This window comes from Erithacus rubecula (genome assembly GCF_903797595.1).
Source record: "Erithacus rubecula genome assembly, chromosome: 2".
NCBI classification, from domain to species: domain Eukaryota; kingdom Metazoa; phylum Chordata; class Aves; order Passeriformes; family Muscicapidae; genus Erithacus; species Erithacus rubecula.
Genome location: NC_136685.1, coordinates 14,954,484 through 14,977,420, shown reverse-complemented (window position 1 = coordinate 14,977,420; position 22,937 = coordinate 14,954,484). Strand labels below are relative to the sequence as shown.

Genomic DNA, 22,937 nt, shown 5'->3' with positions numbered 1-22,937 from the left:
AGATCCCTAAAGGAAATTAGATTTTGATAAATGCTGTGACAGCATGCTGTACTTGAGAGAGTAGTTAATCCCTTGGAAAACAACAAGAGCATTAAAATAATTTAGAAGTAGCAGGCTCTCTAATTAATATCATCCAACACAATCCTAGAAGAGACATACAGAAAATTCTTTCCTGTCTGAAGCTGAAAAGGTTCTGCCCAGACTTGAGCAGATACAAAAAGCCACAAGAGCATGCAGTACAAAACAACCAGATAAATATCACCACTTCAAATTAAAAAAAAAAAAAAAGAACACACCCTTCAAGCTGAAAAGCACAGAAATGTAAGGTAGTTCATACACAAGGTCATGGCACCACACAGTTTCTCCATAGAGGCAAGAGAGGCAGGCTGAAGGAAAACAGCAAGGAGTTGCACAAGTTCACAAGAATGCAACAATTAGCAGGTACTTGGAATGGAAATACAAGGTCCAGCCACCAAAAGGGAATCCTGAGTGCACAGAAGAATGGCAAAGCTTGGTCTGCAGGACAGTCAATGTCCACAAGAAATGAGTGAAGGCTTTGAAAACATTGCAGATTTAGAATCATACTACCCTCTTCACTTAGCTTCCAATATTCATGACATGAAAAGATTATCTTGAAAAAAGTCAAATTTATGCCCAAACTGATTGAACCAGTCAGCCAATTTCAAGTGCACAAGCAAAGCATCAGCTTCTATTTATACAGGAATTGAAAAAAAAATAGGATTAAACCAATCACATACAGCTCATCATGCTCTTCCATTTTTAAGAATCAAAAGGAACCAAAAAGGGACTGAACTGTGGAAGAACACTACATGGGATCACAGAATGGCTTGGATTAGAAGGGATCATAAGGATCATCTTGTTCCAACCTCCCTGCCCAGGGGCACTTTTTACTAGACCAGGCTGCTCAGGGCTCCATCCAGCCTGGGCTTGAACACTTTTGGGGATGAGGCAGCCACAGCTTCTCTGGGCAACTTCTCTGGTTCCAGGATCTCATCATTCTTACAGGGAAGTATTTCTTCCTTATATCTAAACCTTCATTCTTTCCATTTGAAGTCATTCCTTCTTGTCCTAACATTGCATGCCCTTGTGAACAGTCCCTCTCCTGCTCTTTTGCTGACCCCCTTTAGGTACTGACATGTGCTCTAAGGTCTCTCCAAAGCCTTCCCTTCCCCAGGCTGAACAGCCTCATCTCTCAGCCTGTCTTCATAGGAGCTCTCCAGCCTTCTGATCATCTCCACAGTCCTCCTCTGGACTCACTCCAAGAGTCTGATATTCTCATGTTGGGGTCCCCAGATCTGAATGCAGCCCTCCAGACAGGGTCCCACAGGAGCAGAATTGGCTCCTTGACCTGCTGGCCACACTAGTGATGCAGTCAAGGATATAGCTGGTTTTCTGGGCTCAATGTGCACTCTGCCAGCTCATGCTGAGCACCTCATCATGCAACACCCAAGTCCTCCTCAAGGGCTACTCTCAATCCCCTCTCTGTACTTGCTTGGGATTGCCCCAACCCAGGTGCATTGCCCTCCTGCATTTGTCCTTGTTGAACCTCATGAGGTTTGCCCAGGCTCACTTCTCATGCCTGTCCAGGTCCCTCTGGATGGGACTCCTTCCCTGCAGCAGTGTTGGTTATACCAGCTTGACATCATTGGAAAACTTGCTGAGAGTGCACTCCGTTCCTTAACACTGGTCCCAGAACAGACCCTTGAGGGACACCACCCACCATGGGACTCCTCTAGGAGATCAAGCCACTGACCACAGTTCTTTAACCCCATTAAAACTAAAACAGAGACCTGATCTTGGAAATCTACAAATGTCTTCAGGTATTGCTTTATAATTAAAAAGATAAAAGCAAAATCAAGTTATTTAAAATAAACCATTATAGCTTCAGATAGAGAAATCAGGCAAATACATAACATGGTTAGAAGCACTTTTACAAAACCAATTTGGGATTTTTTGAAACTGGTAGACTTAAGTAGTTGAATAGCTTTTCTTAAAGAAAAATACCCTTGTGATTTCCAAAAGAAATGTTCCTTGTACTTAGAAAACAGCCTATTTCATACAGCAGCCAGCTGCATGCTCTTCCCACAAAGACTAATGGCATTCCAGGCTGCATCAGGCAAAGCATTGCCAGCAGGTCAAAGGGTGGTGACCCATCTTCTCTATTGGGCACTGGGTGAGGCCACAAGGAATGCTGGGTCCAGTGCTTTGTTTTCCAGTACAAGAGGACATGGACATACTGGAGAGAATTCAATAAAGGGCCACTAAGTCCACTAAACTGGAGTATTCTTCCTATACAGAAAGAGCTGGGAGTGTTCAGCCTGGAGGAGGCTCAGGGAGATCTCACCAATGTGTGTACATACCTGAAGAGAGGCTACACAGAAGATGGAGCCAGGCTCTTTTCCACAGTGTCCAGTAACAGGAGTGTGCCCAGAGGCAATATGCACAAACTCAAACACAGAAGGTGCTCTCCAAACAGCAGAAAACACTGGCAGAAGTTCATTGTGAACCCTCTCTCCTTAAAGATACTCAAACGCCATCTGGATATTATTTTGGACAATTGGGTCTAGGTTGCCCTGCTTGAAAGGAAGGTGATCTCTGCAGAATTTGAGATTGGGAGGTTCCTTCCAACTTCAACCAAAGACTCTTCAGGCTGTTACAATTAATACAAGAAATTCTCAGAAAATGCCTATCAGAAAACCAGAACTTGCCCCCTTATGAGTCAATTCCAGAACTCCAAGCTCAGAACTTTGCCATTAGAAAATAAGATGCTGACAGAGTAGACTAATTATTTGCTGTTGGGGAAGGGCTCAGCCCTGCTGAGCCTTTAACAAGAACTGTCTGGCTGAACTGAGGCTACCATCCATTTTCTCCCTCTGCCTCCTGAAATCTCTTGGCATCTAAAGCATCCACCAACCAGCATCCATCTGGCAGGAGTCCTATTCTGGAATCCCTCAGGCTCTCATAGGGTATTCTGATACTCCTCTGGAAAAATGAATCAATATTTCCATTTGCAGAAGATTCCCTTTAACAGAGAATCCTTAACTGAGCACATTGATAGTTCAAGGATTGTCTGCTGAAGTTACCCAATGACAATGTCTGATTACTCAGTATAAGAGAACAGGTCATGACAACCATGAACACACAAAGTTTGTAATTCCACTACCAGTTATTCTATTTGGTCTCCTCTTTCTCATTTCATCTTCTCTCAACTGCATAATGAACCACAATCTGCATGAGTTACCTGTTCATCACTACCTACTAGAGTTGTTCACACCCAGAGGCAGACAGGAACAGAGCAAGAACTTTCACAGCTAAGCAGAGGAAAGGAAAGCAAGCTAATATAGGTTGCTCAGGTACCTGTTTGGTGACTTGACCAAATGCCATTTCAAACATATGTCATCACTGTTCATGCCCTGTGGCATGAAAACTGAGGCAATGTATCCAGAACAAACTGGACAGTGTCACAATGCCTCTGTGTGTTTGCAGAAGATGGAGAAAAAGCACGATAAAGAAACAGAAGCTATTTTCCAATTGATCACATATTTTCACTCTGACTATGAGAGAGTAAGGAAAGAAAATCCAATATGCAATTATGAAACACTGGAGAAATACACTATGGACAAATAATAGCTTAATTTCACAATGAACATAAGCAAACAGCTGGTCATCACCATCTTGATAATATACTTTAAACAAATGTATCTCAGTGCTAACCTGAATAATAAGTTTACAAGAATTATATGGAATAATGGATGTTCTTACATCAGTTAACACCTACAGCAGAAGATTTAAAATATTAAGAACAATTTTATTTTCTATTGATTCTGCTCATAAGCAGAATGTGGTATTGTTAGTAAGGAACTGATGTATTAGCAAACCTGGCATTGCTTCTACCATTGACCATTTTATCAATTTCAGAAAGCACCACTTACCTAATTTCATTATTATTAACTGTTAAAATATATGGGATTTACTACTTCCAGCAAACGGATTTCTTCTACCATAAGAACCGGACAGGGACTGCATCTGATACTGGTGTGTTTTGAGTTTATGTTGTATTTCAATTCTCATTCATAAGAGGATGATGTTTAAGAGCAGAAATAATTTCATATTCCTGAGGTAGCTGCACTTCTGCACTGCAAAAGGAATACTTTTGGATCTTTAAAAAATGCACTGAGTAGTTATATGAGTAGCAAAACATAGCTGGCACAGCAAACCAAACATTCTGTATCTAGATGTCTTAGGCTCCTTTATTTAGGTCCTTCTTCTATTAATATACAGATTGTGTCACATACTAATTGCTCAAACAGGAAGTATGGAAAAACACCAGAGAAACCAACCAGCCTCCAAAGTCACATGCTTTACATCATACCAACATCAGAATAAAGATTTATTTTAACACACTTTTCAGAAGCCACCCATGAATCAAGTTTTGCTCTCACATCCAAAAGCCTTAGCTATTTTAGTTTGAAGAGATCCTGGACACAGATGCTGACACTTCAGACATTTATAAAAAACACAGCAAAAGTTGTTATTCTGCTCTCCAGCAGCTAGGATTGATGAAGCCATTGGCTTCTGCAGCTCTGATACAAGCTCAGTAGTAAGGCTCTCACACTATTCTGGAAAGGTACAGTAATGGAATATACCACATCACAGCCACATAGACCAAATTTTAATTTTGTTATCACATAAAATGCTAAGAACTTACTGTGGGGACAACAATCAAGTAATCACAATCACACTGCTTACATGGATTTCTAAAGCAAACCTTTAGTAAACCTACTGCAGTCAGGACAACAGAAAACTAACACCAAGCCTACAGGTTTATGTGAATGTCCTCTCTGCAGAAGAAGGTACCTACAGCATGTACCAGACAGCTTTTCAGAGCCCCATGGTCAGGCACACAGAGAAATCCAGAGGAGCCTGGACTTGCTTCATTAGAGCTGGAAATAAGTGGATACTGTTGAGCAATGAAACATCCTTCCATTTTATAGGGAAAAAAAAAGGCTCTATAGGTTTTTTCTTTTGTTGTAACACATTTACCAAGTTTTAGCTGACATCTGCTCACCTTATGTAGGGAAATGGTAAAAATCTTACTATCTAATCTCACTGTATGCATACCACCTCATTTATAACTCACAAGATATCCTTAAAGCATTCAAGAGAATAATATTATTTGAAGACAGAAAGCTTTTTACAGAAACAAAAAATATCTACCACTAAAAACAGCACTCAGCATCAAAGTCAGAAGACAGTGATTAGGCATATGGATGATTACACAGCATATATTAAATTTTTTATAACAAATAGACTCTAGTAGAAGGAAGTAAAAAGAAACCCTGAAGAGCTGAAAAGCCTGACACTTAAAGAGCTTCCAGGATATAGGATTTAAAACTCCTAGAAAGAGCAGAATACCAAGAAAAAGAAAGCTATCCACGTGACTCTTGTTTAAAATGGTGCATTACTTGTATGCATTTTGCATTGCCATGTGGTCTGATCTAATAATAAAACAGATTATTCACTCTAAGTAATCATACATCAAATTACCCAGAGCTTCCTTTTGCAAGCCTACTGACTTCACAGTTCCTGTTGTGCCTGTGATGAGTAATGACTGCAAGAGCTGCTTAGCACTTGGCTATACTAAGTATACTAAGCATTATCTCAGCTTTATTATTATCCAGTTTTGAAGATTAACTCCATGCTACATCATCTAAGGGACTTGCATCTTCTTACCAGATGCAAATACACAACAAACCTGCTACAGTATCACATACCTTAAATTCCCCAGAAAATAGAACACCAAAATTCTGATTTAAGATAGAAATCACAGTACCTATCTTTAATTTACCCACTTCTCTTCCAACATAATTCAATGCAACTTTTAAACAGAAAGTTTGAAACTTACTTTTCTAAAACACCAAGCTAATTAAAAACAATTAAAAACAATGCCAACCAATACATAAAGAAATTGCTTTCAGGAGGTCTATGTACAAGAAATGCAATTTGTCCATAATGAAGAGTACAAGAAAATCAACTGCATGCCTTCTTATAGCATCACAGAATATGGTGAGTTGAAAAGGATCCACAAGGATGACAGGGTCTCTCTCACCCCTGGCTCTGCACAGCACCATCCCCACAAGTCACCCCCTGTGCATGTGAGCATTGTCCAGATGCTTCTTGAGCTCTGTCAGGCTGTGACCACTTCCCTGGGGAGCCTGTTCCAGTGCCCAAACACCCTCTGGATGAAAAAACTTTTCCTAATATCCAACCTAAACCTGCCCTGACACAACTGCAGGCCATTCTCTTAGTGCTGTCACTGTCACCAGAGAGCAGAGATCAGTGTCTCCTCTCACAAGGAAGCTGGAACTGCAATGAAGTCTCCCATCAGTCTCCTCCAGGACCAAGTGACCTCAGCCACTCTCCACATGGCTTCTCCTCAAGATCCTTCACCATCTTTGTCAAGAAGAAAAGAAGGGATTTCTTGGTTGAAAACTGGAAGAACATTTACCTTCAAACCTAACTGAAAAGCTAATTCAAATTAAAACCAGTTTGCAGTGTCAAATACTCCCTCTGGCATTTCTTCATTACTCAGCCTGGCTTCCACCTGTCTTTAAATCAGTAGAAACCAGGTAGTTTTTTACTGACTTAGACACAAGGCTTCTGTACTTTTACTTGGCATAGTCTTTGTTTCATGTGTTTTGCCCTCATCCATCTTTTTATTATTATCTTACAAAAATGGAAAGACAGACATGTTACTACTTGCTACTTAACATGGTCTCTTCTTATCAAAATAACTATCTAAAGTACAGCTGGTTAATTTAACTTTAATTTGAAATAAGCCTGATCAATTTAAGTTAATAATACCAAATATGGACAATTATTGGGTGGGGGAAAATCAAAGCATAAAAAGCTTTTGTGCAAGTTCAGATCAGATGAGAAAACTAAGTTGCATGAAGTCACCTCAAATAGATTTAAAGCTATAATAGACATTGAAGCAAGACACCAAAAGGAAATGGCTGGCATGCTTATGACAACTGGAACTATTCATGACCATGACAGTATTAAGAAAGACTTGGGTTTCACAGAGAAATCTGCTCTAGCTGATCCTGCTTAAAACAGGCAGGGTGGGAGTCAAAAAAACCACTTCCCTCCACAGCTATTCTATGATTCTATGATCTTGTCTTTAAATTCCAGTAAAGACATTTGATCTGCAAAACTCATCAGCTTTAAAATCTATATGAAATTTAACATCTTTAATTGAGATACTAGATTTTAAAATTAAGGTGCTTGTATTTTTAAAATATCAATGCTTTTTATTTACATTCACTCTCCCTTATAGGAAAAAAAAGACAAACAGAATTTTTATGGTTTGCAGTGCATTGGTATCAAGGGTCAAGATCTTTTTAGCTCCAATCCAGACACTTCATACACCATCACTTGCAGTTCTGCAGGCAAAACTGACTTGCCTAACTTACAGCCAGCAGTTCCATTAAGAACAATGAAATTATTGTTTGCTGAGTTTGTTGTAATGAGTCACGTGAAATTTGTCTCAAATGCAAGAAATTTCACCAAAGAATAAAAAAAAAAAAAAGGATAATTACGTTCTTAGAGAAGAAAATTTACTGTAATGCATGGTACCCTTGCACATTATCTCTGTATCCCAAACACCACTGACTCAATTCAGTCAATGCCACACAACCAGAATTTTTAATCAACTCTTATTAGCAGCTGACTTTGCCAGGAGCTGAAGAAGAACATAGCTTTCACTGAACTCTTCTAGGTACAATTTATTCTGCCACTTCATTTTGTAGGGAGCCTGATTTATTTGACATCAATAGTTTGTTGAGGTAATAAACCATGCAGCAATGATACCATGACTCAGAGCTCATTTGCTAACAGTCAAGTTTCTTGGCAGCATGACAGGCAGAGTAATGTGCCTTGAAGACCTATCTGTATAGATGCTACAGAGATTACCAAACAAATACACAGCCCCAAAACACAACTTTATCAACTCTGTTTTGATTGATTGTGCTCAGCTTCACTTTGAGCACAAAGATTTAAAAAAAAAAAAAAAAAAAAAAAATCTATATGCAAGCCAAAAAGGTACTAATCCCAACAGATTTCTAACACACTCAGGCAATTTTATTACTGCTTCCTTCCAAGATAGGGCTGTCTTCTACATGCTTACAGAAACCAAACACACAATGTAGGAATTAAGAGAATCCTCCTTCAGGTAAACATCAATACTCAAAGTATAGCTACTTCCTACAAAAGAAGTCCAAATTTTTTTTTCACTTAACTCTGCAAGTGTGATAGAAGACTTTTATGTGCCAATGGGATTATTCAAAAACCTTGTTCTTGTGAGAATTCTATTATTTTGAGTAACATCACCTATTAAACAAAAATTTTAAAAGAAGGTACAGATTTAAGAAAAAGACTGATTTAGACTCCTCTCTGGAAATACAAAGTATATAACCAGATTTTTTCTAGTTGCATTAAGGCAGTATATGCTTTTTTTGTACCAAACCAACTGAGGAGGCTACAACACTTTAAAAATGTCCATGCATTATCTTTTTCAGCCTCTCGACTTAAGCATCAGTCTTTACAAATCTGCAGCTACTAGATGATTCCTATCCTTCTTTCTCCCTATACTTCCATAGGGACACACACTTCCCCCAAGATTAAAAAAATGCATTTAATCTTTATTTAAAAGTACAGCAAAAAGTGATAGGCACTCCAGGTAAGAAAACTGTAGTTCTCTTTTACACTCCATTCCTGCAATTACAAAATACTTGCTCATTAAAGGCCTTTCCATTCAAACATTCCAATTTTAGGAAGGATAATACATCAAGTTATTTTTCAACTTACACATTCATTGTTTGAAGTCATGCATTGAGTTCTATTCAGGCTCAGCCTGGAGTGTTACAGGAAGTTATCAAAATGGATAAACTTGTAATAGCTATTTAAAGCAAATATTTTTAGAAGAAATTCACAATGATTACTAGGAAATTCCTTCACAGCTGTTAACCTCAACAAGTGCTTACTTTTCAAGTAATTCTAGATAGATAATTTACAATCCATTTACATGATTATTTTTGTAATCATCAAATCTCCAGCACACAGAGAATGACTGCCTGGTGCTAGTCAGTGTTTCCATTCACAATCTTCAGAATAACAAGTCTGATTTCTAGATAAGCATGAGAAAAATCGTGGCATTCAGTATTATTAAACACCTTACTGACAAATTAAGTGCTACAACTAACATGCTAAAGGAATAAGTTTACTCAGATGATCAAGATTTATTTGGCTCCAATCTGAGATTTTTAAGAGAAAACCACCAAGTCTCCTCTACAGGTCCTTTACCACATCTCCCATTGTTTGTCTACCCCATATTAAAGAGTGAAGGCAAAGGGGAGCCTTCCCCTCAGTCCTGGCTCTAGCCTGGAGCATAAGGGAACTTGAAGACTAACATTCCAATATTTCAAGAAAGGTATGACCAGGAAGCACCTTCACAGATACCAGACCAGTTACAACCAAAGTTTGTTTACTCAAATTGAAATACCTCTTCACATTACCATGTTCAAACAGCTCACATATTTGGGCATAGGAACAGTACAAAGAACTGTATGTCCAACAAAACAAAAGAGAACCACAGAATAGCTGACATAACAGCTACCATGAAAAGTAAAAATGCTTTGGAGAATGCAAAAGTTTACCTCTAACTAGGACTTCCAGCCAGTGGGTCCCTCTACAATACAGAAAATAAATCCCAAATCTAGGGCTATGCAGGTATATAAAAGTACTATGAATACACACATCCCCACTAAAACACTGACATTCTCCAGTCCTGAGGCCAGCTGGTACCAGCTGCACTCTACTGTACAGTACTTAACCTTCAATCTCCCCTGGGCTCCATGAGACACATTCATAGCCTGAAGACAAACACTAAGGCAGAGAGGGGAGTAATTCACATTAGTTTTTATTCAGACTGCTAAACAAAGCTGTAAGTGGCATTTTCCTGGCAGAAAATTAAGTGTACCTGCTTATACTCCTTAGTTAAAAAGGTACAAGCATCATTGCTTCTGGAATACTCCAGCAGAGGATGGAGCAAACCTTGCCTGTATACTGTATACCCTTGCCTGTATCACCTACTAGAAGTGGCTCCTGGAGACTCCCATACAGCATCCAAACGTTGTTCATACTTTAAAGCAACAAATTACTCTGTTACATTTTTTCTTCCACTGAAAGAAGAGTTTTTTAGTTTTATCCAATGGCAGACTAACTCATATGGTGACAAAGCAACAGAAGCTCTGTAATCAGATCTAGGTTTCCCTTCCCAGCTGTGCAGTAACAGCTGTGTATAACACAGCCAACATGGCAGCAGATCAGGCCATGCAGCTAAACCAGCTAGTATGAATCAGGAGGATCAGGAATTAGTGTTCCCTTGCACAGTGCAGGAAATCTGCCTACCTGTCTCACGCTATTAGGAATGCAAACCACTGCTGGATTTCCATTTGAGAAACATACACAACTTATGATGAAGACCAAAGTGTTCCTGAGGGGTACCTCCCTGTGCTGCATTTAATCACATCAATAATTTCTTTTAAAATATTAAGTAACATAACCTACAGCTTACATTGTTGAATGTCTAAAGAGAAATTTACATGAACAAGTTGCTTTACAACAACCTGTAATCAGAGAAACTGAGTCTATAAACCAGCTATCCAACCACATGAGGTTCTCTCACATCCACATTAGCTTGAATGAGGCTTTGAAGAAAATCCTGAAGAGCCTAATATGGGATAGTTCAAAAGACAATAAAATTGCATTCACTATCACAGTACAATCCATTAGAGTATTCTAACAGGTAGGACCATGAGCTAAGGCCACCCTGTCTTTGTGATTTCTGTAGAAAGCAATTTTCCTCTTTGTTTCTTCTACCAGCATCTTTTCTAACAGCCTCACATACTTCAGGAACCCATTCAAGCAAGGCTTTGCTATTTTATTGAACATTTATGCAGGAATTAACACAGTGGGAACCTAATTTGATTCTGATCTCTAGGCTAGTGGAACAGCAAAACATACACATACAGTAATAAAACAAACGCCTTCCCTACTTTTATGAACGACTGAAAAACAAGTGTTATTCTATATGGATTCAGATATTGCTAATATAATCAAGCTTTCAAATTCAAAATAATGTCGTATGTGTTTTATAAATGTATTCCTAACCTAAGACAGCATTCATACCGATATTAAAAAAAAGGAATTATAAATACTTAGAGAAAATTTCTCACACAAATTGTCTTCCATTCAGTCATCTTCCTTCTACTAGCGTTGGCTGTTTTCAAATTACATTTGTCAAGATCTAGAAATACTTCAAATCAAGCAACGATGAAAAAATAATACGTAGAATACAACATATATCTCAGTGGGGTATTATTTTAATGAGCTTTAGATATTTCAAAAAAAGCTGGCAAAAATTCCCAAATAAGCCATATTCTCTCTTGAAAATAAAACCATGGTTAGATAATTCAAATATTGAATTGCTGTGATACAACTAGAATTATGGTATTATATGCACCGTTACAAAAAAAATAAAAACAACAAAACATCTCAACAGCAGCATTCCTGTAAAAGCAAAGTAAAATAAATTTTATAATGGAAACTTACTTGTGCATATTTTCCACTCCTATTATGATCATGATATAGTAGGAAATTCCACTTTGTATAACAAAATGTAAGGCATACCTGGGGGGGAAAAAAAAGTAAACACTCATAGCATTTTCTTGAATGACAATCAACTGCATGCATTTATTGTGAAATTAAAGAGGTTCAAAGTTTAAAGCCATCACTGCTCCTCAAGAAAAACTCCTTTTATTCTGTTTAGATTTTCTGCTATCCTTCCTTTTGCTGAGAACTTCTCCCTTTAGCATAGTATAGAGAGCAGTAATAAACAAAAACCAGACACCTAGCTAGGATGCTCCAACTCAATCAAGGATATTGCAAACACTGCTAATCCTTAAAATACAAAGAATAACTTATAATACTTCCACTTGGCATTATTCCCTGAGTAAATAACTAAACAACAGGAAAGTTTTGTGGTTTAATTTCCATACTCATCTTTCTACCCATTTACAACAATAGACATTTCAGATAAGGCCAACAATTTCTTAGTTTCCACAATATTGTAAGATTTCCCACTCAACAGAAAGGATGATTGTGGCCAGCCAGTCTTTGTCCCTTTTTAAAGGGATAGTAGTGATGGTCACAAAAAACACACCAAAAAAAAGCCCTAAGCACCAACAAGCCACAGATTTCTTTCACAAAGGTGCTCTAAGCTCTTTTTGTTTGTTTTCCACAGCTTAACACCACAGCTATTCCAACACAATTTCTTTGGGGGTTTTCTTTGGTGTTTGAAGGAGTTACTTTAGTAAACTGTAGAGCACTGGTACCAGAGCAGTGTCAGTGAAAAGAGCAGATCTTCAGTAACTTGATTTTTTTTTTTTTTCCATGCTGGTACCTTAAGTGCCCCAGTACCACACTTACATATGCTCAAGTGACAACTCATCTAATTTAGGAATTTTTTTTCCCTAAAAAGCAGCTCTTATTTTGCTATAGTGATGCTGCTTTCTTTCAGCTTATCACCAACAATTTCCTAATTTCATTCCTCCTCTACTCACAAGGAAATTACTTTAAAGATTTTTCAACAGGAAAACCTGTTCTATCCAACTAAAATCCTTCATCCTACAAATGATGAACTGAGGCAAAACAAGTCACTTTGACACAAATTAACCTTGAAAAATCTTGGCATTTTATGGAATTCCAACCTACGCATGCTCCCATGCTTCACTTCTAGTTAAGGATAGGACTACTTAAAATTCAAATGTGCATTTTAATATAGCAATTGTCAATTTACAAAGTATTTACTTGCTTTTCTTACCCACCAAGTATTAGCAATATTGTGTAGCAAAGATAGATATTAGTGAAATGACAAACTTAAGAGGTTTGCTTCTTATACAGAGAACAGATACTAAAATATCAAAGCCTAAAGGGTTGTGGATTGATATGGTGTACCACACCAGGATTACAGCCACTGAAAACATGTCTCTTTCAGAGCTGTTATCAATAGCAATATGATTGAGCTTTGATTCAAGCATTCAAAGGGATATATTGAAATACTGCATGGAACAATAGTTTTTAACTACATACAAAGAGTACATATTCTGGGCCTTTTATGCTATTTGAAATTATGTCAAGGGAATTACTGCTCCTCTTCCTTTCCTCTACCACCATCACAAGTATTAAAAAAGCAACTGAAAATTAATACACTTGAAGATGACAACATGACTAGTACTAAATGCCCTTAAAAGCGTGCAGATTCCAAATTATTTCCCACATTTAAGTTTGCATGCCCTTATCTACAAGTTACTACATTTACTAGTAACAGTATATAACAAAATAGTAACAGTTTCCTTCTTGCTATATATAAGAAACGTTACAGCACAATCCAAGAGTCACTGAAGATGTATCAGGGGCTTGTAACCTGCATGCATACTTGATTTCTTGGGGAAGGGAACCAAAAAAAACCAAAACCCTCAAAAAACCTGCTTGTATGACATGTACTTAAACAAAAGGAAAAAGAATTGGCAGAAACATTACAGAAGTACCTATTTCTTAAAGAATGTGAACTAATAATATGTACTTTCAGCATATCAAATAATGCTCTTTTTGTCATTAATTTTGTCATTATTTTGTTTTTAGCTCCATAACTCCAAAATGGAAATTAATTGCTAATAGATTCAAGTATGATACAAAGCAAACTAGAATAATGTGTATTTCTACTATGGCAGAAAACACATCATTTTTTTCCAGGGCATATTGCAAGTGAGAAGTTTCCACAAATTTTTAAGTCTGTTGGGAGTAGAGGCTGCTTCTTTCCAAGATCTCCCATACCCAAAATTCATATAATAATTTATTAGTAACCCTTTCTAATTACAAGTTACAATTAATGATTTCTGCTTCTAAAGCAATGGATACAGAATGTGCTTCTAAGCTTATACAGTAGCTCCTGTCTCCCATACCATCCTCTTCATCTGTCGTGCTAAGACTGGAAGCCTTTGAGATCAGATCATTCCCCCAAAGCAGAATACCACAGCCATATGTTTAAGGAATGGAGTAGTAGAGTTTTATAAAAATTAAATCATACAAGTAAATCTAAAGAATAAAGGTTACTGATTTCTTTTCCTAAAATTTAAAAACAATATATATCAAATGTTGGGAGATCTCTGCCACATGCCAACTCAAAGGTCAACACACTCTGCATATGCAGAGACAGATGCACACACTGTGTGCATCTTCCCACCTGCACAACAGCTTAATTAATTCCTTGTTCAGTAATACTCTATCATAGTCAACATAAGTAAGTCTTTTATACACTTGAAGCTAAGTAAGCACCTTGTTTACAGTGCAATAAAATGAAACTGGCACTTAAACATCTTGGGAAGATGCGAGTCATTTGGTAAGCTATTTTTTCAAGGAAAAAAAAACTTCACCAAACTAAATGCATACCCTTTTCTAACTTTATTAGCATTCTGTCTTGCTACACTGTGAAATGATCAAGATATGGAAACAGCAGACACACAAAATATGTGTTTGAAAAATGACCACATCTTCCTACCAAATCATTAAAGGAAAAAAAAAAAAAAAAAAAAAAAGAAACAACCATGAAACAGTCTGAAGTTAAAGCCAGCTCCTTTCCAGGTGTTTTACACTACAAGGAGTGTCTTTAGATATATTTTACAGTCCCAGCAACTCTTCCTAAAAAAGTCACATTATATTCACCATTCAGAAAAAGACACTTATCTCATGCCATGAGTATTTATGGGGAATTATCCTAGTCACCACATCTGTGCTGTGCCTCAAGAGAGTATTTCTCCAACAAGTTTACAGAAAATAAAAAAAAGCTGTACAACAAACTGCACCTGCTTCATCTTCCCAAAACCATAAGCAGACAGTATGGTAGTTATCAGCCTGCAAACAGATGAACTTTCAAAATTTGTGCACCTCATCAGAATATTTAAGCTGATTTTGGTACATTTGTAGCAGCTAAAAACCCCAGCGAATTAGGCAACAAAGTTCTTCATAACCCAAAAATAAAAATTTACAAGTTCCTGAAAAATGAATTTAAGTGCAACTTACCATCCAAAACAAAAAAATGCAAGATAAAGGCCCAAGAGTGTTGCAACAACATGTCTTATAAATGGGCTAGTTTTGCTTGAATGAAGGTATGTTCGAAACCAAACAGCCGCAAGCAAGGCAAACAGTTGGCACACTACAAAGTTGACCTGCATAAAAAAAAGAAAAGAAAAAAGATCTCACACAAGTGTGTATTAAAAATTAACAGAAATACCCACACATTTTTAGCAATTTGCAGAACCAGTAGCTTTGCCATGGCTTTTACCATGGCACGTTTAAGAGCTCCCCCCATGAATCCCCCCATGGCTAAAGCACAACCCAGAGCTCCTCTGAGCAGCTCAGAGGAAAAGATGTATCAAACACAAGGCAATTTGTGCATAAATCAAGAAAATAATGCATTTTGCTGTAGGTTTTCTAAATACCAAACCACTATCAACCATTAAATCACTTCTACTCTTCCAGTAATGGAAAGATCTGAGCTGCACTTTTATTTGTTATTTTAAGTGAGGACCCAAAGCTACATATCCACTCCAAAAAGCACTGACAGATCACTTCAATAGCCTGTGCAGAAGCAGGGCTCAATGAAGTGCATTTCAGTGGTATGCAATCAGATAAACAGCTTAGTTGCACACTGTATTTTCTTCCTGTACATTCAAGTAGGATAGTTTCAGAAATTCTTCCGCCCTTCAGGCCGTTTATTCTAGAAGATAGAAAATTTCTTGTATATTAAATATTTAAAGACATTAGCACTGAAAGCAAAACCAGAATTGAATAAAACTAAATCAGTGAGTAAAAAGAATTGTTCTGATTGTGGCCTGAAAAAATTTAGCAGTAAGGGCACAATAAAGAAAGAAATTCCTCAAATATGGCAACCACTACCAAAAGTGGCTTAAGCAACAAAAAGCTGGATAAACTATTTCATTTAGAAAATAACATTTCTCACCTCATAGATTTAATTATTTACTCACATCAAAAACTGCCTAACCATTTTCCATGTCTAATAGTGGCATTCCAAGTCATCACAAGCAACAGCTTGGGAACCACTGCTTCAGGTCATAAGCACTTCAATATAAGAAACATGCACATCCTGCATACTTGACTGGACCTCTGCACAACAGTGTTTTAGACTGTTGATGGCACTCAGCTGAAATGCATACTTAATCTTAACACCACAGGGTACAATGCAATATTATTTTTATGGTCCTGAGAGCAAGCCTAATATTGATATTTGCAGCAACACAGTGCACACTTGCAGTACCATAACTCAGCTTGTCCATTCCTTTGTCATTTTTCAACCAAATTTCAGGCCATAATAGGTAAGGGTCAGAGTATACAAACACGGTCATCTTTAAAGCAGCTATTAAAACAACAACTACAGAACTCTCATTCAATTGAGACACTCCAAAACCTCTAACACCAAGTTAATGCTTCAAGTGCTAGAAGGGAAAGAGACTCAGAAGGCAGGACTGCATTTTTTAATAGGAGCAGTTCCCTAAATTAAACTGTTCCCTAAAGTGTCACGTACGCTTTCCTATCCATTCTCTTACTACCACATTTCTATTATGCTTTTAACAGTATTTGAAAAATCCTAAATAAATGAGGAGATATTCTTTCAGGGCATAACTTGACCTGTTTTCTCTCCTTTATAAGCAATGATGTAAATGAAACAGAGCGAGGTTTATTACTCAAGATGATTCTACGGATTTAGTGGAAAAGTTTAATACGAAACAGTCAAGTGAATCACTGGAAGGGAAACAAGCTCAATGTTTTGGAAAAGAGGGCAAGAAAGAAAAAATTAAAACAAAAACATTTATTAATTCGGTATCAACACTTATATGAACATTTTTTACAAAAATTATGCTACGTAACCCACAAAGCATATTTCTGACCCAGAGAACTCACATCCTAGACAGACTAGGAGGGGGAGACAGAAGGTTGCACATTCACAGTTATGCAGTGGAGCTGAGGTAAAGAGACAGAAGGAAGAAATGAGCATGAATACCTGTCTTGAAATAGACACACTTGCATTGCTGGTTTTATTGAATGCCCAGACATTAGTACTTTTGACTGCAATACAGATAATTTACGGGTATCACATGGTGTCTTTTTTCACATTACCACTAAAAGCAAGCTAGCAAGACCCACGGAAAAAGCAAAGTCATCATGCAGCTCCTACTACTATTATGAAAAGGGTAGAAGTGCTTTCTGACCTGTATTATCAACTCTGTAGGAGCAGACAGTAAAAAAACAACAAGCCTTGAATTTCACAATTCAGGATGAGCCTGCAGGGTTAGGAATGTGTAAAATCTTCACACAAAACACAAGAAGGAAACATGAGAAAGGATTCTGCAGGTAGGGAGTAAAAAAGGGGTACCTTTCTTGGGCACTTGCTCTTAGTCAGTTATTTACTCAAATGATCAAATCTGTATCAGAAAACAGTATCCCATTAATTAAAAAACAAACAAACGAAAAAAGTTCCCACAAAAAATACCAAACCAGAACACCATCCCCAAGAAGAATATTTTGAGAACAGCAATAAAACACAGGATAACATACCTTTAGATCAACCCCACAAACCAACTTCCAGGGGTGTGAATTAATTACGTCAGTTTTTCAGACAAAACTAAGTGACCCCAAGCACCACAAATCTTTTCCAAAAGCCTTCCTCACCAATGAATCCAAAACTGCCAGTGAGTATTTTCAAAAGTGCTATGCCCAAAATATGCACAAACACATACAATGCTTGGAAATCTAAGGCATCACAACAATGCTCACACACCACCCTGCATTTCCTCTCTATGCTTACCAATCCCATCCTGAACCTTGTCTCAGTGAACCAAAATGCAGATTACAAAGCACCAAGAGTTCTGTAGAACTTGTAAAGCTCCCAAGCTTTAAATATGTATCTGTAAAACCAAGCTATGCAGCAGTTAAAGTTTGAAAGCCATGCAACTTCAGTTTAGCCTTGATCTATAATTCTTTCTGCTGCTTTATTCTATTTTCCCCAGCAGTATTTCTGATTCATTCAGCAAATGGATAACTGCCCAGATTTTGCCCTCATCCTGTGACCCATTAAATGCTTACCATCTGCATTCTACACTGAACATAAAAACTTTACATTTTATGCAGCTCTGTCTATAACATGGTAAGACTATATAAATAAATGCAAACTCTGCAAGAATTTCATACAATCAATATTCCTATGCTAAAGGTGAATGACTAGTGCAAAAATTAGGAAAGCCCAAAGGGCAAAATAAATTCCCAATAACTTTGGTTGCTCAATTTCAGACACTCAGTGTCCAGTTTTCTGTCAGTACTTTTAACAGAACTTCAACCGGAACTGTGTTTTGAAAATATAAATTCAGCTGCTATTCTGAATTCTATCCAGCATGCCTATAAACCAGGCCCAAAGTATCTCAAAACACAAGCAAAATTTAAAATCATCACTACAATCTATTTTCCCCCCTATTGTTTCTCCTGCTCACAAAAAAAAAAATAAAAAATCTGATCTACTAGTGATTTGCATTCCAAATCAAGGAGCTCATATAGAAGAGTTTGTGAGCACTGCTGGTCAGTGTGAGTGTCACAGGGGTAATATTCACCTGACACCTATTCTGACTTTTGAGCATTTGCTATCACAGGTTATATATTCACTTGGTAAACATCTTGAATACTTACACTTTAAAAGAAAACAGAATTTCTACAACAAAAATCAAAACTCACCTGTTTGCTGTTACCTGTGGCTTTCAGTCCACAGCACTAATTTCTACCACTTGTACTCATTTCCACATGGAAAGAGGTTTCATCCCTTGCCAATACTGTAGGAAGCAGAATGAGAAACAGACTCTGTGGGACCCAATATTCCAGCACATGCCCTTCCAGTTCCAGCAGTGAGGTAATATGTGCATCTACACAGTGTTTGAGCTCAGATCAGAGGGGAATCCTGAAGCCTCCCAGTTATCTGCACTTCATGTGCTCTGGCAAGTGCTGTGCAATGGGGTCTGGATACACAAACCTGATTTCTTTTAAACTAAACTGAACTAGAATATCTGCTCCAAAAACAAGTGAACATTTAGCCCACGGAGTAACCTAGGCAAAAGTATTTCCCCAAATTATTACAGCACCCATGTTGGATCCTCAGTGCCAGCCCCTTCATCTCACAGAAACACTTTTTCTGCACTACTTGGTTTAGTAAACAATGCCAAAATTTAACATTCAGCTTTTTCCTAACTCCATCTCCCATCTTAAGCCATGCTGACCAGTGTGGAATTGACAGACAGCTTCATTGTAACCCCACACTGAGACAGATGAACTTGCCTTCACAAACACAGCTTGCTTGAAATGGTGACAAAAATTATCTGGCTGCCTAGGAGACAAAAGGAAGAGACAGCAAATGAGCAGGAACAAGGACAGTGCTGGACATTATCTTGAAAGCTTCCATGAAAACCAGGCATTCAACCAAGCAGTGATTTTGTTGGCAAATGTTATATATACAAACTTCAATAATTGAGAATAGTACACTTGTGTATCTTTTGAAAACTTATGTCAAGCTCATATAACACAGTGAGTATGGGCAAAATACAACTTCCTAAATACCATATGAATTGGTCAGATGTGAGCAGAACACCCACAAAGAACAAAGACAACATGTTCCCTAAAGCTGCATGATGCAGTCTTCAAACCAAATTGTAATATGACTCCACAAGGTCATAAAAGCTATTCCATTAAGCAGCTTCAATTTTACAGAAGAAATTAAAAAAGAAACCTAACCAAAATCTATTTAAAGCTGAGATTTCATGGGGGAATGGGAATATCTTGCCATAGAGTGGCAAGCTTCAGCCTGAGCAGTTATAATTTAGCACATGAATAAGACAAACAGAATCTTTTGCTCCTCCTCAGGTACAGGATACCAACAGCTCAGCCAATGAGAATAACACCTTAAAATCTTACAGAGAGAGCAATGTGTAATAGAAAGTTATGAGCACATAAGAATAAAACACATACAACTATAATACAAATTATAACCACTACTTATTCAGCAATGAATGATGTGTGTTAGACATACTAAACTACTACAGATCCTGCTGTGTGTAGTCTAGCAATTTCAAAATGAAATCCACTATTTTGGTTCAAAACTAGTCATATAAGCACTGCAGCTTATAGGCACAACCCATGCCAAATGGAAGAGTAAAACATGAATACAAATTCAGTTTTAATATTAGGACTGGCTACACAAAATACAAATCTATTGTATCATTAACTGCATTAAGCTATCTACATAAGAAATTCTCCATTTGTATGACCTCTGCAAAAATCAATAGAAAGTATATAACTTTTAAAGACGCTTATTTTAGTATTTGAAAATAATTAAATGGAATTTATGCCACGCTTTTGTAAAAATAAAGTAATGCTATGGAAAAACTAAGGACTCAATTCTTAACAAAGGAAAAAACGTCACTGTCACATGGATTTTCATCATCAAGAGGAAATTCTAGCATAACATTGGATTTGAACAGCTAGAAGTCTCCAACTTTACAACACAGACAGCCTCTTTAATAAATCGTTAAAGAAATTTAAGTCCACATTAAAAAGAAATACAGAAAAAAAGTTTATTTCTTCTACAAAACCAATTTTAATATATGCAAATTTTATCTAATACTTCAGATTTGAGGCTAAGCTTCCTCTTCATATCAGCTATATTTTTATATCAAAAGCCAGTTGCTGCAGTGAAGGCCTCCAGAATCCTGCTACTTCACAGCACAGAAGGCATTTGCCTCATTCATAAAACAGTCAAAGCAGAGAGGGAATTTTACTGATAGAAATAATACCTAATTTGATGGCACAAGTTAATCATACAGGCCCACACAGCCTACTAAAAATCCACCGAAAAGCAGCAGCACAATGGCACAAAGTTTTTCTTACCAGCAAGGTACTGAGAGATACCCAAAGAAAAATATTTACAACAAAGTACCTCACAAGAGGAACAGTGGTTTAGCAGGTAAAGCACCAAAGATGACTCAGGAATGTTGCATTTTACTTCTTTTGCCAATGAACCACACAAACCCTTTAGAAACTACTTGGTCTTGGTGCTTCTCTATTTTCTCATTTTTAACAAATTTTCTCTAATAAGAAGAACAATAAGTATTCAAACCTCTAAAATGCAATGAATGCCTGTGGCCTCAATAAAACACTGAATGAGTTAAAGCTGATGTGGAGGTTTTGTTTGGGGGGGTTGTGTTTTCCTGTGTATTTTTGTCTGGTCATTGTTTTGTGGGGTTTTTTTTAAGTTATTCTTGAAAAAAAGAAGACACTTCTGTTCTTATTGCTGATGAATTAGACTTTGAAACAAGATTACCCAGATAAGAGCAGGAGAACTGATAGTGTGCAGAGCCTAAAATAAATAATTTAAGATGCAAGATCTTTCACAGACAGCAGTCAAGAACCTGTAGATAAGGCAATTCTGTAGACAGAGATTTAGGAGTACTCCCATTTCCCCCTCTTAGCCACACTATGCTGCATATCCCCCCGGAATTCAGTTTTTCTGAGGTGCAAGACACCAGCATTACTTGTCTCCCTGTTATAGTAATTTTTGGCCCTCCATTCTAACCCAGAACACTTGTGCTTCCTCTTATCTGACAGGGCCACTGAGCAAGGTGCAATAAGCAGCATCCCTCTCCTCCAACCTTTAGCTCTTCTTTTCAAGAACTATGGCTATTAGAGAAAAGTACTTTTTAGGAAGAAAAAAATAGAATATGAGCTACAAAACCACTTTGAAAAGAGTTATTCCAAGAGCTAGGAGATCAAGACAGAATAACATACATACACCTTAAAAAGACCTGGCCAAGGCTTTGATACTTTTTCTACACCTGCAGGGCCACTTTAGCAGTAACTTTTTAAAGACAAACCTCTTCAAGCACCACGTTTGTTGACACATACTTGTCAAAAACTGCCAAACCTTACCTAAATTAATGAAGCATCAGCTGTGCCTTGTTCTTTAAACATCATAATTTTCTTGTTCCTGCTCCAAGTTAAGTCAAAACTACTTCCTTTTCTCACCAAAACAATGAGCTGAGGAATGAAAAACATTTCAAGAGTTCACAAAAAGGTGGTTATAACATACAGAGAAGTTAATGTTTCTCCACAGCAACCAGAGAGCAGTATTGATGGATACTCTTCTGTCCAATTTCTAACCTTCATCAAGTATAAAAACAACTTGTACAATTATCCAATAATTGACTAATGCCAGACAGCTAAGAACTGAAGAGTAAGAATGACTTATTTGAAACCAATGTCCATTTTCCAACTACTGCCTGAAAATTGCTGCACTAATATTAAAGGAAAAAAAAAATCAAAGTGCTTGGTAATTTTCTTCAATTTATTGGGAAATCTCAGGAAGAGGAGCTCAGAGATACCGGATTTGACAAAGTTGACAAATACTTAAGAGTAGTTCAGAGAACCTTTCTTTTCTGAATGATAGGAAGAATCAAGATTCCTCTTTCAGCCTAAAGGATTACAAATCTTGCAAAAATGCTTTCAAATGCATTTTTTTTATTCAATGAATACTTAGTACCTTACATGATGAAAATATAACTAATTAACACTCCTGCTGTGAAGTCTCAACATTGCTTCATATGGGTAAAACATGAAATGGAAGATAAGAAATCATACCAGTATGGGAGATGTTTTTATTAAGGCACAATGTTCTTTGCAGTAAAGAC

At 37.3% G+C, this 22,937-nt stretch overlaps 1 protein-coding gene across 1 annotated transcript in view; it reads right to left on the bottom strand.

The window, feature by feature from the left end:
• Window positions 1-22,937, bottom strand: part of MBOAT2 (membrane bound glycerophospholipid O-acyltransferase 2) — a 92,382-nt gene that overhangs the window by 59,689 nt on the left and 9,756 nt on the right. Inside the window, exons 2-3 of the mRNA XM_079328065.1 lie at window positions 15,223-15,368; window positions 11,695-11,772 (exon numbers count right to left, since the gene is read on the bottom strand). Of these exons, the coding sequence (XP_079184191.1) occupies window positions 11,695-11,772; window positions 15,223-15,368 (224 nt within the window). The remainder of the gene's footprint in view (window positions 1-11,694; window positions 11,773-15,222; window positions 15,369-22,937) is intronic.